Source organism: Hyperolius riggenbachi, chromosome 7 (assembly GCF_040937935.1).
Source record: "Hyperolius riggenbachi isolate aHypRig1 chromosome 7, aHypRig1.pri, whole genome shotgun sequence".
Classification (NCBI taxonomy): domain Eukaryota; kingdom Metazoa; phylum Chordata; class Amphibia; order Anura; family Hyperoliidae; genus Hyperolius; species Hyperolius riggenbachi.
Window position 1 is genome coordinate 75155242 of NC_090652.1, and position 19424 is coordinate 75174665.

The 19424-nt window shown below is 47.1% G+C and overlaps 1 protein-coding gene across 1 annotated transcript in view; it reads left to right on the forward strand.

Annotated features, from left to right (window-relative positions):
- The window catches only part of TGFB1I1 (transforming growth factor beta 1 induced transcript 1), a 49103-nt gene extending 30457 nt beyond the window's left edge, over positions 1 to 18646 (forward strand). Inside the window, exons 9-12 of the mRNA XM_068244147.1 lie at positions 7578 to 7751; positions 11751 to 11832; positions 12541 to 12689; positions 18065 to 18646. Of these exons, the coding sequence (XP_068100248.1) occupies positions 7578 to 7751; positions 11751 to 11832; positions 12541 to 12689; positions 18065 to 18331 (672 nt within the window). The 3' untranslated portion in view covers positions 18332 to 18646. The remainder of the gene's footprint in view (positions 1 to 7577; positions 7752 to 11750; positions 11833 to 12540; positions 12690 to 18064) is intronic.
- Positions 18647 to 19424: the final 778 nt, after the last annotated feature.

The following is a 19424-nucleotide window of genomic DNA, read 5'->3' on the forward strand; positions in this document are numbered from 1 at the left end:
CAATCTGAGCGTGTGGGCGGGTGATTGGGTGCCCGCAAGGGGCAGATTAGGGTCTGATCTGATAGGTAAAAGTGACAGGTGGTGATAGGGGGTGATTGATGGGTGATTGATGGGTAATTAGTGGGTGTTTAGAGGAGAGAATAGATGTAAACAATGGATTTGGGAGGTGATCTGATGTCGGATCTGCGGGCGATCTATTGGTGTGGGGGGGTGATCAGATTGCCCGCAAGGGGCAGGTTAGGGGCTGATTGATGGGTGGCAGTGACAGGGGGTGATTGATGGGTGATTGACAGGTGATTGACAGGTGATTGACAGGTGATCAGGGGGATAGATGCATACAGTAAACAGGGGGGGTGGTCTGGGGGGGGGGTCTGGGGAGAATCTGAGGGGTGGGGGGTGATCAGGAGGGGGCAGGGAGCAGGGGGGGGGATAAAAAAAAATAGCGTTGACAGATAGTGACAGGGAGTGATTGATGGGTGATTAGGGGGGTGATTGGGTGCAAACAGGGGTCTGGGGGGTGGGCAGGGGGGGGGTCTGATGGGTGCTGTGGGCGATCTGGGGCAGGGGGGGTAAAAAATCAGTGTGCTTGGTGCAGACTAGGGTGGCTGCAGCCTGCCCTGGTGGTCCCTCGGACACTGGGACCACCAGGGCAGGAGGCAGCCTGTATAATACACTTTGTAAACATTACAAAGTGTATTATACACTTTGTATGCGGCGATCGTCGGGTTAACATCCCGCCGGCGCTTCCGTATGGCCGGCGGGATGTTGCGGCGGGTGAGCGGCGCCAGGCGGAGGCGGAGGATCGCGTCACGGATGACGCGATCGCTCCGCCCATGCCCCTACAAGGACCGCCGCCATTTGTCAATACGGCGGTCCTTGCGGGGTGCACTTCCCGGCCGCCAATTGTACATACGGCGGTCGGGAAGTGGTTAAATTTCGAGGGGCAACCTCTGTGGTGGTATACCAATTTACCAAGAGGTAAGGAGTTTTTGACCCTGCTACGCCAATCCAAGCATAAGATAGCAGACTTGCTCCAGTTAATGGATAGGCCTGAGTATTTGCCCATTTCCGAAATAAGATTAAATGCGGTGGTTAGGGAGCTATGCGGATCTGCTAAGTATAGGATGGTATCATCAGCATATTGACTTATTTTCTCTTCTAGGTTTCCAATTTTAAATCCAATAATATTGGGGTGTTGACGTATTTTACAAGCGAGCGGTTCAGCGGAGAGGGCATACAGTAGGGGAGAAAGGGGACAGCCTTGCCTTGTCCCTCTTCCTATAGGGAATGGGTCAGAAATGTTAGAGTTCGTGCAGACTTGGGCTAGAGGGTTTTTGTAAAGGACTTGTACCCAACGGATAAAGTTATCTCCGAATCCAAACCTGGAAAGAGTAGCAAATAGGAAGGGCCATTCAACTGCATCAAATGCTTTAGCAGCATCTAGAGAGACAACTATACGATTACCACGGTTATCGTGGGGGGCTTGAATATTAGCGAACAGTCGTCGAATATTAAGTGATGTTTTTTTCCCTGGCATAAAGCCAGTCTGGTCTCCGTGTACGAGGGACAAAATAGCTTTATTTAGCCTTGTGGGAAGATTTTTAGCAAGAACTTTGACATCTGTGGGGAGTAGGGAAATCGGGCGATATGAATCGCAGAGTGATAGATCTTTTCCAGGTTTGGGGATCAGTACGATCAAAGCCGTTCGCATGGAGGAGGGGAGGGTACCTTGTTCAAATGCATGTTGGAAAGTTTGCAGGAGGGGGGGTGAGATAATTTCAGAAAATCTTTTAAGTACTTCACTAGGGATACCATCCAGACCTGGTGCCTTCCTATTGGGGAGAGAGTGGACAGCCAGGTCTATTTCATCCAAGGTGATGGGAGCATCTAACATTTCCATATCCTCTGGGGATAGTCGAGGTAGAGTTATTTCTGAGAGAAAGATCTCGGCGTCCTCACGGGTAAATTCAGATCTAGTGGTGTATAGATCCTGAAAATATGCGGCAAAACATTTATTTATAGGCTTGGGGCCTGTAATTGTTATATTAGAGTCATTTTTAATGGAGTGAATATATCCTGAGGTGGATCTGTCTCTAGCCAGCCTGGACAGTATAGTGCCCGTCTTCTCCCCCTGCTCATAGAAGGTTTGTTTGTGAAAAAAGGCTTTAGCTTGTGATTTTTCCCTGAGCAGGAGGGAAAGCTGGGTTTGTGCCTTTTTCCACGCTCTTTCGTTCGCCTCAGAGGAATTGGCAACATAAGTCTGTTCCAACAAGGGGATTTGGGTTTGTAAGTTTAGGATATTTTTATTGGATTACCTTTTGTAGTGAGATACAGCGCTGGAAAGGAGGCCACGTAGGTGTGATTTAAAGGTATCCCAAACCAGCGCTATATTAGGTTCTTCCCTGTGAGTGTTGAAGTAAGAGTGTAATTTGTTTATGAGCCAATCCTCCGAGGGGAACAAAGTGAGCCAGAATGGATTGAATTTCCACACAAATTTGGTGGGAGACTCACTCCATGCCAGGGACAGACATATTGGGGAATGATCCGAGACAATTTGGGGTAGAAATGCAACGTTATTCACCAGTGGCAGTAAATTGCTAGTTACAAAAAAGTGATCCAGTCTGGAGAGGGAGTTGTAAGTTGCTGAAAAGCAAGTAAATTGTTGGGTATATGGATTAAGGAGACGCCAGGTGTCATGTAGTGACATCTTAGTCATCAGGAGGGAAAAGGCAGTGGGTTTATTAATGGCCGCAGGGTGGCGATCTAGAGAGGAGTTACATACCATATTGGAGTCTCCCATCCATATGCCTGGGCACTGAGGGAGATTAGAGATAAAACGTAGGCCCTCTTTAAGGAGGGATGAGGAGTAGGGGGGAGGAATGTAGAAAGCCAGCATAGCGATTGGCTTATCATATAGAAGGCCGTGCAAGAAGACATAGCGACCAAATTGGTCAATTTGGGAGTTGATTAGGTGAAATGGGATAGATTTCCTGATAAGTACGGAAACACCCCGGGAGTATTGGGTGAAGTCTGAATGAAAAGCTTTGCCTACCCAGTGACGCATAAGAGACTTGGATTTACTGCCAGTGATGTGAGTTTCAAGCAGTACCAGTATATCTGGTTTGTGCTTGTTCATATGATTAAGAATTATTGATCTCTTTATCGTGTCATTAAGTCCCCTCACGTTCCAACAGATTATTTTAAGAGCAGCAACTGTGGATGCCATTTGGGAGTATATAGATCAAAATGTGCAGAGGAGATTGGTTTGTACACATGTCCCAGGGGGGAAGGGGGGGGAGAGTGTATTGGGTGCGTGTAAAAGGATTGTACAGTAAGCAGCATGGTCAATGAGTAACGTAAAATATAACAACAAAAAACCCAGTAAACACCCTGCTTCACTGTAACAGATAAGTGAAGCCTTTACCCAGTCAAAACACATAGTAAACAGGTAAGTGATCTAGGGCCTAAGGCTCATCCAGAACACTCAAAAGCAAACTAGTCGGTGCGGGGACACACTCTGAGAAACGTTGGAGAGTGTGGGTGGGGTGGTGACAGGACGATAGGAGGCAGCGTCGTCCAGCATGTTAAGGGGAGTAAAAAGACCTTACACTTGTGACCTGAAGTCAGGTTAGCATATATGGCAGCCATCATATAGAGTGGTATTTTACAGAGCATGGGTACATTGATATCAAATCAGGGTGTACATTAGGGGAAATAGAAGGGCGCTGCAGGGCAGATCCGTGAATTAGAGCTGGTATAGTTACAGGGGAGACCAAGAATCGAGCTTGGCGTGCATTCAGAGTAGTATTTCAAATACAAGTTTCAGCAGACAAGTTTGTATTATGAAAATAAGCATAGAACAACATAAAACCCACAAAGCATATAACGCAGTTGTAATAAACAGGGATATATAAGTAAAAGAAACTCCCCCAGTCGAGTCTACAAGCGTGTTGCAGGGGGTTATCATTAGATATGGAGCAGAAGCATAACTGTTCGCGGTTCAGAGATGAGCAGATCAGCCCACCTAGTAGTTTTCCCCATAGTGTGTGATAAACTTGCACCAGTATACCTGCAGTATAAGGTGGTAGTAGTGGGGAAAAAAAAGTAATTCAGACATACTATGGGGGGTGTATGTATGTCGTAGTTTAAAGTAATAGTTACCAGACGGACCAGGTGGGAGTTCAGCGATGAGGTGAGGAGCGAACAGATCTCCGGGCGCGGGTTTCAAGCCAGGTGATAATGTCCTCAGGTTCAGTGAAAAAAAAGGATTTTTCATCTGTTAGTATCTTGAGGCGTGCGGGGTATAGGTATTGCATACTTGAGGTGTGCATCACGAAGTTTACGCTTGACATTAATAAACTTGGCACGCTGTTTCTGCACCTCCGCAGTGAAGTCTGGGTAGAAGGAGATGTTGGTGTTTTCGTAGGAGATGGGGCCTTTTTCGCGCGCCGCACGGAGCACGGCATCCCGATCCCTGTAATTCAAAAGTTTGAAGATGAAAGTGCGTGGCGGTTGACCTGGTGCAGGGACATTAGGAGAGATTCGGTGTGCGCGTTCAATGACGAAGACGCGGGAAAAGTTATGCTCACCGAACAGAGTCTTAAGTAGGTTCTCTGTGAATTGCTCCGGTGCTGTGCCTTCGGCCTTTTCAGGGAGGCCCACGATCCGTACATTGGAGCGGCGTTGGCGGTTTTCTTGGTCTTCCTGCCTATCGGCAATGGACTTTATACCTTTTTGGTTCTGTCCCATTTCCTTTTGTAGGGGTCGTACAGAGTCTTTCAGTTCACTGATGCGGTGCTCTGTTTGACCTACCCGGTCTTTCAAAGCGCGTAGGTCTTGGCGGAGGAAAGTGACGTCCGTCTTCACAGACTCCAAGGTGGAAGTGATGGAGGTCAGGGACGATTGGCAGTCGGAGATTGCCTGCAGATCTTGTGCGAGAGTGGGTTCGGGTTGTTCTGGAGGGGTATTGTCAGCTGAGGCCTGTGGATCTGATGCTGCGACGCCATCTTGGCTCGTGCTGTCGTGGTCTCGGCAGAACTTTTCCGGTTTGGCTGCTGCCTGCGAGCCACGAGAGGCTGCCATATCCAAGCTCAGTGCTTCAGGAGGGATAACGGTCACTTTGGGAGCCAAAACGGTGCACTTAGAGATGGTCAGGATGCTTGTAGATGTGCCGCTGGACGGGAGCTCTGCCACCACACGTCCTCACGCCATGAGCTTCAGGCCACGCCCCCGCTGCCTGTATACTTTAACGGAGGGAGGGAGAGGAGCGGACCGCAGCATGGAACAGCATGGGGATACTTTCTGCAGAAGGAACGGAGCGCAGCAGCCAGTAACTGGCGGGACATTAATGGAGGGGGCGACGTAAGGAGCAGAGGACAGCAGTAACCAGGGGGACATTCATGAATGGGGGGGCGCTTCTCCGACATATGGCACCTGTAGGCATGTGCCTAGAGAGCCTTATGAGAACTCCAGCCCTGCCTCTTGTACCACAAACAGTGCATGTTTTGTGGAAATCCACAGAGGTAGTTGATCAGCTCTGCTGAGATCCTAATTACCTCACCTGTGAATGTTTGTGGTTTTCTGCAAAACATTCACTGTTTCTTTGTACTTGAGGACAGGGTTGGGAAGCCCTGGTGAAGGGAATAGTTTAGTAGGTGAAGGCAGGATGGTAATTAGGATAGTTTTATGATGTTTTAAATGCATTCATGGAAAAAAAGCGCCTGGAAAAATAGGCACAGGGTTTGATAGTAGTAGAATGGCGCTGATAATAGCGATATTCTACTACTGAATTTCCATAGTAGAATATCAGTAATATTTACCAATATTTTACTATGGCTCAACCTAAACCTACTCTCACACAGAACTCTCCCCTGGTGGTGTTAACCCTGAGACCCTACCCCCCCCCCCCCCCCGGTGGAGCCTAACCCTAAAACTCTCTCCTGGTGGGGCCTAACCCTAAGAACCCCACCAGTGGTGCCTAACCCTAAAGCTCCCCCTGGGGGTGCCTACCCCTAAGTTCTCCCTATAGTGCCTAAACCTAACCCCCCAAGTGGTGCCTAACCCTAATCCCCCTCCGTAATGTGCCCCCCCTTTCCGTCCGCAAAGTCGCGATAAGTGGCTATGCAATGCCGCAATATAGTTATCCACATTTTCTTTTCCACAAGCCTTTCTGCGCTAAATGCCCCCCTCTTGCCACTAATCGGGTGCCTCTGGGCACCCAAATTTATCTACATAGCCTCTTATCGCAACTTTGCAGAAGCCTGCGCCCTTTTTTTCCGATTTGGTTTTAAACACCTCATTCATTGTATGGCTTTGATAGCAGAAGATTGTACAGGTGAAGCTCGAAAAATTAGAATATTGTGCAAAAGTCCATTTATTTTAGAAATTCAACTTAAAAGTTGAAACTAATATATGAAATAGACTCATTACATGTAAAGCGAAATATTTTAAGTCTTTGTTATAATTTTTGTGATTATGGCTCACAGCTTATGAGAACCTCTAAATCAAAATCTCAGACCATTAGAATATTGTGAAAAGGTTCAATATTTTAGGCTCAAAGTGTCAGACTCTAATCAGCTGTTTAATCCAACACCTGCAAAGGGTTCCTATTTCATATATTAGTTTTACCTTTTAAAGAGAACCCGATGCGGGGTTCTCACAATGCTAGCTGCATACAGAGACTGGGTCTGCCTATAGAGCCCAGCCTCTGTTGCTATTTTAATCCTTCCTAAATCCCCCCTGCGCTCTGTAATCCCCCCTAAAACACAGCCGCGCTGCTGACACGCAGCTTGTCAGAGCGGGCTGTGTTTATCTTTTTACTGTCACTCTCGCCGCTCCCCCCCCCACCGCCTCTTGCAGAGCTCCAGTCCCGCCCGCGTCCCTTCCCTCGCCGCTGATTGGAGCTCTGCAGGAGGCGGGGGGAGCGGTGAGAGTGACAGTAAAGAGATAAACACAGCCCGCACAGCGCGGCTGTATTTTAGGGGGGATTACAGAGCACAGGGGGGATTTAGGGAGGATTAAAAGAGCAACAGAGGCTGGGTTCTATAGGCAGACCCAGCCTCTGTATGGGGATTGCATTGTGAGAACCCCGCCTCAGGTTCTCTTTCAGTTGAATTACTGAAGTTAATGGACTTTTACCACAATATTCTAATCTTTGAGTTTCACCTGTAAGTTAGAAATGAGGAGGCATACAGTACATGCGATTTTGGGGACCATAAGATGAGCTAAGGTTGCCACAAGTGGAGACATGAGAGAAGCATATTGGGAGTATGGGGCATAGGTCTGTGGATTGGGAAAGTCTTATAAAGAGAGGTGTAAGTGATGAAGAAGCATTACTATAGGAAATTGTGAATGAATGCTTGCATAAGAGAAGAACCATGACAGGAAAGTTCTAAGTATAGGGGAGATGAGGGATAGATGAGGGTTCGATTAGATGGTAGATGCAGGGAATAAGAGAAGATAGTGATAAAGATTAAAAAAGTGGAATTAGGCCTTGAGGTCGATGCTGAGTATTGAGAATGATCCTTTTGTATTAAGAAAAATTCTACTCTGATACTTTTTTTTTTCCACCTCTGCAGGTCGTTGCAGCACTGGGCCACACCTGGCATCCTGAGCACTTTGTTTGCGCTCACTGCAAATCTCTCATTGGAAGTACGAATTTCTTTGAGAAAGATGGGCAACCGTATTGTGAGAAAGACTACTTTGATCTCCATGCCCCACGCTGTGCATTGTGTGATCTTCCCATACTGAAGGTGACTGGTACCTTTCTTCTCTCTCATCTCTGCTTATAGAAGGACATACATCTCTTCATGGGTCTCTTTACCTTCTTGCCTCACTCAAAGACTTCACCTTGTGACTTCACCTCCACCCATCCAACACCCCTTACCTTTGTGCTATACCTCTACCCATCAGACACCCTTCACCTTCCTGCTTCACCTCTCTCCAGCAGACACCCTTCACCTTCCTGCTTCACCTTTCTCCAGCAGACACCCTTCACCTTCCTGCTTCACCTTTCTCCAGCAGACACCCTTCACCTTCCGGCTTCACCTCTCATCTAACACTCTGCCTTCTTCACCTCTCATCATTCAAAACTATTTGCCTTCCTGCTTCAACTTTTCTCATTCAACTCCCTTTTGTTTCCTGTTTTCGAATCAAAAGACCCTCCCTGCTTCTTCTATACTTATCTGAAGAGACCCTTTATCTTCCTGCTTCTTCTGTACTCATCTGAAGAGAGCCTTCATCTTCCTGCTTCTTCTGTACTCATCTGAAGAGAGCCTTCATCTTCCTGCTTCTTCTGTACTCATATGAAGAGAACCTTCATCTTCCTGCTTCTTCTGTACTCATCTGAAGATAATCTTCATCTTCCTGCTTCTTCTGTACTCATCTGAAGAGAATCTTCATCTTCCTGCTTCTTCTGTACTCATCTGAAGAGAATCTTCATCTTCATGCTTCTTCTGTACTCATCTGAGGAGACTTTTCATCTTCCTGCTTCTGTACTCATCTGAAGAAGACCTTCATCTTCCTGCTGCTTCTATATTCATCTGAAAAGAACCTTCCTCTTCCCGCTTCTTCTGTACTCAACTGACGAGAACCTATTTCTTCCTGTTTCTTCTGAAATCATCTGAAGAGACCCTTCATCCTTCAGCTACTTCTTCTCTACTAATCTGAAGACAGCTTTCCTCTTCCTGCCTCATCTTCCCAGGCAGGAAACTATTGGCATTTAGTTTGTGTATTCTCCCCATGTTTACGTGTTTTTCCTGTGGGTACTCTGGCTTCCTCTTTCATCCCAAAAACATACTAAAAAGTTAACTGATTCCCACTGTAAATTGGCCATAGACTAAAGGGGTGGCACTGCCACTATGGTAGGCAGTTGACTGGGAGCTCCACTAAGGACAGTCAGTGACATGACTGTTTACTCTGTAAAACACAACAGAGGTTGAAGGAGCACCCACAAAAACAGAAAAAAAGCAGAGTGCCGAGCCCAAGTACCGCTAGGGGCCACCGTCCAATAGATCCAAAAAAGGGTCGGTACCACCAGAAGTATCAAGTCGTTTGACTTGATGCAGCTTGAAGAAGGACATTAATCAGAAACAGCGGTCTGTCGCTGCTATGGTCTGCTGTATTTTTGGGAATAAAATGTTATTGAGCTATATACTGTCTGGTAGTGCCAACCCTTTTTTCGATTTGTTTACTCTGCAAAGTGCTGCAGAAGATGTCAGCATTATAGTTGTATTGGTGTGGAGCGCTTGATAACTCTTTTGCAGCATTATAAACATAAATAAAAATAATATGGTAGGACATGAAAGTGTGAGTAGGGTAGGGATTAGATTGCGATTTCCTTTGAGGAGAGGAAGTGACATGTCTGTGTACTCTGTAAAGTGCTTCAGAAGATGTCAGTTAGGGCTGCACGATTTTAGGTAAAAATTGAAATTGCGATTTTTATCTCAGTAATTGCGATTTTGATTTTTTTCACGATTTTTTTTCGCTACACTGCATTACATTACATAAAACCCCCTCCCAGCTACAGTAACTAACCACTACAGTTATATTACATGATATCTCACCAGCCTGGGTGGCAGTAGCTGGGTGCTGTCTGGGGGTCCAGGCTGGTCCAAATGTTCCCAATGAGGTGCGCAGTGGGGCGGCAGCAGCAGCGTGATCCATGGTGGCTCCAAGCGGCAATAGCCGCAGTAATGATCCACAATGTGGCCCTTTGATCATACCCGGTTACCGGCATTAGCCCAGCAGCAGCGTGATCCATGGTGACTCCAAGCGGCAATAGCCGCAGTAATGATCCACAATGTGGCCCTTTGATCATACCCGGTTACCGGCATTAGCCCAGCAGCAGCGTGATCCATGGTGACTCCAAGCGGCAATAGCCGCAGTAATGATCCACAATGTGGCCCTTTGATCATACCCGGTTACCGGCATTAGCCCAGCAGCAGCGTGATCCATGGTGACTCCAAGCGGCAATAGCCGCAGTAATGATCCACAATGTGGCCCTTTGATCATACCCGGTTACCGGCATTAGCCCAGCAGCAGCGTGATCCATGGTGACTCCAAGCGGCAATAGCCGCAGTAATGATCCACAATGTGGCCCTTTGATCATACCCGGTTACCGGCATTAGCCCAGCAGCAGCGTGATCCATGGTGACTCCAAGCGGCAATAGCCGCGGTAATGATCCACAATGTGGCCCTTTGATCATACCCGGTTACCGGCATTAGCCCAGCAGCAGCGTGATCCCCAGCCGGTGGTTCCAAGTGGGATAGGAGTAGCCGCTGTAATTATCCTCCCCGCTGGCCCTTTCATCTCCTTCTTTGATCATGGGAGGCATCAGCACGATCCCGCCGGACACATGCATAAGATTGCTGCTGATTGGGCAGAAGCTGCGTATAGCTCCGCCTACCGCCTGTTAGCACATGCTGCGGGTCATGGGGTGACACAAGTGAACTAGGAAGTACGGAAGCCCCTGAGGACTCTGGCGCTATAGCGGCTATCTCAGCCGCTGTAGCGGCTATCTCAGCCGCTATAGCGGCAGAGTCCTCAGGGGCTTCCGTACTTCCTATAGCGGCAGAGTCCTCCCTCCGTACTTCCTAGTTCACTTGTGTCACCCCATGACCCGCAGCATGTGCTAACAGACGGTAGGCGGAGCTGTACGCAGCTTCTGCCCAATCAGCAGCAATCTTATGCATGACAGCTGTGGATCCGCCCCCAGCCTCCCTCCGTATTCAGAATTTAATGCATTCGGGCGGGCAGAGCCGTACGGGCAGGCGAAACCGCGATTCACAAAAAACTGACGATCAGAAGATCGTCTTCTAATGAATCGCGGTTTCAATTTAAAACCGAAAAACCGTGCAGCCCTAATGTCAGTGCTATCTAAATACATAATAATAATATGGTAGGACGATAACTGTGATAGGCATTCAGTTGTGAGCTCCCCTGAGGTCAGTCAGGGAGAAGACTATGTAAAAAACTGCAGAAGATGTCAGTGCTATATACTGTAGTTACATAACTATAATGTGGTAGGACATAAGACTATGACTATGATAGGATTGGAATCTGAGCTCAGACATGAGACCAGAGTCTGGTTAGGTTTACTCACGCAATAAAAAGACTGTTTATGTTCATAATAAGATATTCAAATAAGAAAACATTTAAATACAGTCTGGCTTTTATCTGCCATGCAAGGTATGCTTTCTGTGTAATTTAACTTGTAGCTTTCAGGTTAATCTCTTCTGCAGAACCCCAGTAACTCTTTGTTCAGTAGCGTTAACACCCCACCAACCCTCCCATCCCCAGTCCTAGCAACCCATAGGTGAGCAGTGTAATACCACTTCAGCCAAGGGATTTAAAACTTTGTTAAAAGGAATGACAAATGCTTATATAAAGGAGGTGATTATGTGAAGAATTGAAAGATAGGGTGGCTTTGATCCAATTCACTATTCCCCCTAAGTTGTCTCCTTGGAGATCATTTTTCATCCTTCTGTTTAAAATAACCTTTCAGCACTCTGCAATAGAAAAAGTACCAAAAAGTAGGTGACTAGTATTGTCAAATTATTCAGGTAAGTATGACAGGGATCTATACTGAGCTGTAATCCGCACTGTAGGCATTGTTTTATGATTCTTTGTCTGGTGCTTCTGTGTTCTCTGAACATTTCCATGTCCTGTTGATTGTTGTGTTCTGTTGCTTTTTCTTCTGCTATCACTTTATGTCTCACTTTGATGTCTTTTTGTCCATTGATGTTTGCAGAATTTGGTAACTGCACTTGGCCGAACTTGGCATCCAGAGCATTTCCTCTGCAAAGTCTGTAGAAAGCCAATCGGAGAAGAAGGTAACAATAGAAACACCTTAATAGTCAGAAATGTATGTTGTATACGTTTCAAGTATTTGAACAAGCTGTTTTACATACATATCTGTGACCGCTCTAGAGCTCTTCATTTGCTTCACTGCAACGACTGCTTAGTATTGCTCTAAGCTGCTGCTGAGAAGGAATGACTACAAGAACAGTATATGCTGAGCCAACATCCCCATAGACATAAGGATACCATGTCCATGTGTAATGAATGGCCCTAAAAGGATGCAAATGGTGCAATGTCGTGTCCTGCTTTATGCAAATGTACAGCACAATATTCTGCTGGCTCCATATAGTCTGATTCTTTTGCAAGGATAAATGGGAACACTTCATTTGATTTAAAAAAGCAAAAAAGGCAATAACCCCATTCCCACTGGAATTAGGTCAAGTATACTCTCCACAGTGGCTGCCACTGCTCTGCACAGTCTCTGAGGTGCAGGGGGGAGAAGAGGAATTTGTCGCACACAAGCAGCTGCCACTGCCGGGCCCCTTAGCCTCCAGGCCTTGCAGGGGCTATTGTTACGCCAGTGCTATTATCGCATGTGTGAAAATCATAGTGAATACTCAAAAAAAAAAAAGATTAGAATAAATGACCTCACAATAAATTTTTACTGAACAGGTCAGCCAATCTCTCCATTGTCCAAGCTTCTCCGCTCTATACACTGACAGATTCTCTGTTTCGCCTAGGCTTCCACGAGAAAGACGGTGACCCCTACTGTTCAGACGATTATTTCCGGCTATTTGGAGCGGTTTGTGCTGGGTGCTCACAGCCGGTGAAAGAAAGTTACATATCAGCGCTAAATGGATTGTGGCACCCACAGTGTTTTGTGTGTAATGTAAGTGGCCAATTACACAAATGTAGTATAGTACTGCATTGTGACAATGCTTAGCATGTAATTTAAAGAGAGGGTTAAACAGGAAGAAGTGAGCAAGAATAATAATGCAATAAATATTGCTAATAAAAACACAAATGTGTCAAGGGAAAGGGGGTAAGGTCATCAACCTAACTACAAGACTTACAAAGGCAAAAAAAGGGGAAAAGCAACCCCCATAAGATATAGAATATAATATTCAAGAACAAATGACCAGTGCAAAAAGCCAAAAGTAAATGCAAAATCTCTTTTTATCAAGCTGATTACAAAAGTTTAAAAACAATTAAAAACAAGACAGCGCCGTGCCCAGCCCAAGAGGCCCCTTGTATCATACAATGGTGGCAATAAGCCCTGCAAGCAGTATTAACAAATGCACAACAAATAAATCTACCGTATATACTCGCATATAAGTCGACCCCCCATATAAGCCGACCCCCCAACTTTTACCTGAAAAAACAGGGGAAAATGATTGACCCCCATATAGGAAATGCTGGATTGGTGCAGGCGCTTGATCCCAGTGTGTCCCAGTATAGCTAGTATAGTGCCCAGTATGGGTAGGTAGTGCCTCAGCCTCAGTATAGCTAGTAAAATGCCCAGTATAGCTAGTATAGTGCCCAGTATAGCTAGTAAAGTGCTCAGTATAGTGCCCAGTATAACCAGTATAGTGCCCAGTATAGCCAGTATAGTGCCCAGTATAGCCAGTATAGTGCCCAGTATAGCCAGTATAGTGCCCAGTATAGCCAGTAAAGTGCCCAGTATAGCCAGTATAGTGCCCAGTATAGTGCCCAGTATAGCCAGTATAGTGCCCAGTATAGCTAGTAAAGTGCCCAGTATAGCTAGTAAAGTGCCCAGTTCAGCCAGTAAAGTGGCCAGTATAGCCAGTATAGTGCCCAGTATAGCTAGTATAGTGCCCAGTATAGCACCCTCCTCCTCCTCCACCCGCGGCCACCGCTGCTATTACCTGCTTTAGGCAGCAGCCGCTTCCTAATCTGGGTTCCCCTCTTCATCATGCGTTCACAGGAGCAAGACACACAAAAGTAAATGGATGCCTCCTGAAATATGCATCCATAGAAAAGTGCAGACAATGCTATTATTAAGATATGACCTCATAGAGGAAAATAAGGTGCAAAAAGTTTGATGCAATCATGCAAACAGTGAAAAAATTTGAATAAATAAATGTGCAAAGAATAATGTAACAAAAAACAAATGAGGTAGATGATAGTGTAGATAACAGTGAATAATTGTGGTGCCAAGAGGAGAGGCAAAGATCAGGAGATATGCGGCAGGGCTTACCTAAATAAAGGTGGTGGAGAGGACTGGGGACAGCTGCATGGGACGACTAGTTCCGAAGCTGCTAAACCACAAAACACTGGTTCACACGACAGTCAGGGGCCCCGGAATCTGCCACAGACCGGGACCACTAAACCACCATGAGGGAGATACAGGTGAGTCCTGGACCTCTCACCACCAGGGGAATCACCCGCACTGCCTCTGAACTGAATGCTGACTGCAAAACACAAAAAGCAAATGCACACTCCCAGCTAGCACATTCCTACCTTATATCTGATCAGCAGACGCCTAACGGCCAATTAGGTGCAATGGTATACACCCTTTGTCATTGTCAACTGCTCAGCCAACATTAATCTAGTGTGTGTATAAGCCTTTAGAGATAGCCAATGAGATACTAAAAATTCTGGCTTGCATGCACATTTTATGCCAATGGTATGCAGCTTGGAGTTGGGCCAATCAAAACTGGCAATAAATGCATGTTATCGTTGCAACTGCAAGCTCCAATTTGCATTAAATGTGCGCACAAACATTTTGTTGACTATCTATATTCTGCTTTTAAAGTGTACCAGAGATGAATAAAGATGAATGTCTTCTTCCACCTCCTCATTCTGCCAGTAGAAGTTTGGCCAGTCAGCACATGCGCAGATCGGCTGCGTGCACTCTACATCTCGCTACCGCGGCTGAAGGAGTTCTGTACAGTAATACTGCGCATACACAGAGCGCTCTTGGCCACGGAAGCGCAGCAGGCTGCGCATGCTCAGTGCGCCACGACTGGCCAAACTTACGGGGCTTCTACCGGCAGAAGGAGGAGGCGGAGGAAGACGGCGTGGGAGCCTTTAAAAAGGCGTACGTATGTATTGGAGACTTTCTGGAACTCTATTCTAATCATTTAGTGTACAGTACATCCATGAGCACCATTACTTCTCAGTCCCCACGCTGCACTTATCCTTCTTTCCAAGCCTGAGCTCCGCCTCCATTGCCAAATTTTGGTAAAATTATCTGGTACCTTCAGGATAAAGGAAAAAATGTAATGGACAGACTAATCCAAATTACCTGAATATCACCCTCCTACCCAACTTCTGTTGGAATTGGCCACTAAGGTTCAACAGGGTTGTTTTTACAAAACTTTGGTAAAATCGCCTAGGTGACGTGAGTTGCACTATGTGCATAATGTGGGCTGTGTAACCGGAGTAAACATCGGTAAATTGACATGCACTTCTTGCACATGACAGTTTTACCTGAGTTTCATGAATTAATCCTAGTTGTACTAAAGGTAACGGTCACGGTGGGCGTTGCATTGTGTTTACTGTAAAAACAGGAATGCAACCAGTGCCAGATTTCTGGCAAGGCCACAAAGGCCCAGGTCTTGGGCAGCTGCAGCCAAAGGGAGAGGCTGGACATGGAAGATGAGCGGCTGCAAATATAAAAGTGAGACTTCAAATGGGGAGCAACACATGGAAGAGAGGTGCCGCTGCCCAAGAGAGCTGTACATGAAAGAGAGGTGCTGCTGTACACATATAGTACGCATGGGCTGGGGTGGCTGCACATGGAGGGAAAAGTTGGACTAAGGATGCTAAAAGTATAAACCCGGCATTGAGCACCACAGAGAGGAAAAGCCCCACCACACGTAATGCAAGCATTGCTTCTCTGTCACTGTGAACGCACATATTGCCACATGCCGTTAGATTGCACTGGCCCCACTGTGAATGTTGCATAGGTTGTACATTACAGTGCAATGTTCAGCATGACAATGCGTCTGTTACTTCCCACCGCAACGCCCCACTGTGAACGAGGCCTAAAGGTTTACATTGCTGGCAGGGCAAGATTTCTGGAAAGGCCTCAAGGGCCATGGCCTTGGGCGGCTAATGCCTAATGGGGCAGCTGGCCATAGAAAAGGAGTTGCTAAATGTTGGAGAAACCTGAAATAAAAGGCTGCAAATGGGGAGCAATAAATGGAAGAGGGATTCTGTTGCCCAAAGGATTTATATGTGAAAGATAGAGGCTGCTGTACAAGAATGTTACACACAGAAGAGTGGGCTGCCCATGGAATGGGAGGGGGACTGCTGCTCATGGATAGGGAACAACAAGAAAGCTGGCCTAGGGGTGGCAAAAATATAAATCCAGCCTTGATTGCTGGTAAAAGATGGTACTGTATTTTTTGGACTATAAGACTCACTTTTTCTCCCCCAAAAGTGGGGGGAAAAGTCACTGCGTCTTATAGTCCAAATGCAGGGAGTCCTGACCTGTGAACGCCTGCCAATACGAACAGGGCCGGATTTGTACTTTTTACCGCCCTAGGCCAGCAGTCAAGAAACCGCCCCTCACAACCCACAATATTCCATCACCATTTGCGAGCTCCACTGAGGGCAGTCAGTGACATGACTATGTAATCTGTAAAGTGCTGCAGGTATCAGCACCGAATAAATGTTTTAAAATAATATAGTAACATTAGACTACGATAGGGATTAGATTGTGAGCTCTTGTGAGGACAGTTAAAGTGCATAAAAGAGAAAGAGGAAAGGGACAAGAGGGGAAGGAAGAAAAAGAGGGGGAGAGCACAGGATGGGAGATTAAAGAGAAAGGGAACAAGATGGGGAAGAGGGCAGCTAAAAAGAACAGAAATAGAGAACAAGAGAGGGAGAATGTGACGGGAAGAAAAGCGAAAAATGTGGAAGAGGGAAGGAGCCATTACACAAGTGGAATGACTAAGAATGGGCAATAAATCAGGTAGTGTAGGATGAGAAACATTCAACAGCAAAAAACAGCAAATCATCTTATCTTAGGTCCAGTATATTGAAGCTATCGAACTTGACTGTGTTACAGGTCAGGGTGAAAGGACTTTTATATGTTAATACCTGTGTGGAGCTTTTGTTCTTTTACCACTGGCACTGCCTGGTTGGTGGCTCATCTGCACAGCATAAGCAGCGATATATAGCCCCCGGGATTTGTTAGGGGGAACTGCAGCCAGGCAACATGATGCCAGTTGCCTGCCTGGCTGTGTCTGCTTCTCAATGCTGGCTGCCTCCCCTACCATCTTCGCTGCCTTGTTGTCCGCCCATAAGTCCCGACTCCCCAGCCACCGGGAAAGATGTTAAATTTGTCCCCCACTGCCGCCACGTGTCACATGCCGAACAGCAGCCAATGAGGTGGCAAGGCTGGATTGTGCACAGCACGGTCAGCAGCCAATCGCGTGGCTTGGGGGCGTGGCCACTCCCCCCAGAGCTGCGCGATAGGCTGCTGACTTTGATGTACACAATCCATACTTGCCAGCTCTCATGTTTACAGCGCAGAGGGGGGCGAGGAGCAGCTGATCACCCATCATCTATCTGTGCGCGAGCGCGACCCTTGCCCTTCCAGGATGCCGCCCGCTGCCTGCTAGCCATACAATGGCTATCTGCAAATTTAATGGAGGGCGGGCAGCCGCGGACGGAATGCATCTGGGCTCAGGAGGTGAGCAGAGGGGACTGCCCCCCAGTCCGCCGCAGCTGCAGCCTGCACACACAGACATGCTTTTGTGTGCAGAGGAAAGGAGCGGGCGGCTGCAAAGTGACTGGGCGGCCATTGGGACACTGCTGCCAGTTTCTTAACCCGCCCCTACCTTGGCTCCGCCCTAGTCCTGGGCCTCTAATGCCTGCCCACAAATCCGGCCCTGAATACGAACCTCCAACCATCCGTAATGCTGGGGACTCCCTGTACTGTGCCCAAGCAGAGGTGGACACAGGGGGACAAATGGAGGATACAGGGGGAAACAAAGGGGCATAGAGGAGGATACAAGGAGGACAGAGGCGAACACATGGGGGAAACAGGAGGACATAAGGGGCACAGAGAAGGACACAGGGAGACACAAGAGGTACAAAGGGGGCATAATCCAAAAGATGCTCCTTCACCATGGATGCACCAGGTTTAGTATATATTTTTTTTCCCCTGGTTTTTGTCCTCTAAACCTAGGTGCGTCTTATGGTCAGGAGTGTCTTATAGTCCTAGTCCTGCAAAATATGGTAATATGGTAATTCCCTCAGCATTAAAATGTCTGTTTCTTGCTTCCACAGGTCTGTCACACTCCCTTCATCAGCGGAAGCTTCTTCGAGAATGAAGGTGTCCCTCTGTGTGAGACTCATTACCACTCTTCCCGTGGGTCACTGTGTGCTGGCTGCGAACAACCAATCACAGGCCGATGTGTCACTGCAATGGGGAGGAAGTTCCACCCGCAGCACCTGAGCTGCACGTTTTGCCTCAGACAGCTCAACAAAGGTACCTTCCGCGAGCAAGACGGCAAACCGTACTGCCAAGCCTGCTTCGCCCGCCTCTACGGCTAGACAGCCAACGGAAGTCCCTCCTGTCATCCTGGTGTGCTGCATGAGCCGCGGCTGGGGCAGAGCCTGAGGCCTTACATGATTTCTGCTCACGTGTTATTGGATATTTTGTTATGGCTTCCTGCTATTTAATGAGTATTATCATTGCCTTATTCTTATTTATCCACCACTCTCCCTCTGAGAAATCCTATCCACATGTCCACACACTGCACAGAATGGCAGAACATGATCAGTGGAGATAAATGCATCTCTATATAGTCACTGTGTATTTCACATTAGCACTGACCTATATCATCAATAAAATAAAAGTGCACAAATGTTTGGGTGTGTCTGTGTTACGGCTTCTCTGGCCTGCAGTTTATCACAAATGTTCTTCATGATGACTCTATAAGCAGAGCAGGATCATCCACCAGGCAACCTAGGCAAGTGCTTGAGGCCTAGTGGGTTTCAAGGGGTCCACCAGCTACCTTCTTTGACCCCTCTCCACTTCAGCTTACTGAAACGAACACAAGGGGGCCCTAAGGGCCCTTTTCCATGTGTGAATTGATGCGAATGTGGCTACCTTGCCGCATTGCGTCACTTCCGCATCTCCTGATGCAGAAGTGAATGGAGGAGACGGGACATGGATGCGGGCGCGTGAGAACCTGCAGCATGCAGCAGATTCTCAGATCGCTCCGCACAGCTCCACATAACCAGCACTCAATAGAAACTGTTCGATTGCCATGCATTGGTTACAGTTCGGCTGCGGTGCGTAGCCCTATGCATCCAGCTTCATCCTGCCAGCAAATTCACTGCCTTTGCTGCGGATTTATGTACAGCTGCAATACCGATTGGTAGGATACACAATCTATTATTTAATTGCATTTAGGCCGGTTTTACACTTATTATTAGCAGTGTGATGTGGTGCAAGCACCGCAGAAACAAACCTTCATATGACCCTGTGTCACCATGCGGCGACAGGGTCAAATGCATAGGCCCGCCCCTCAGCTAGTGATGTACTCCCTGCTGAGCAGGAAGTAGGTCACTTGGAGTCCCAACGGTCCACGCATGCATGCTGCATTGCACTGTGCTTCAGTTGTGCACTCTTACTGCATCA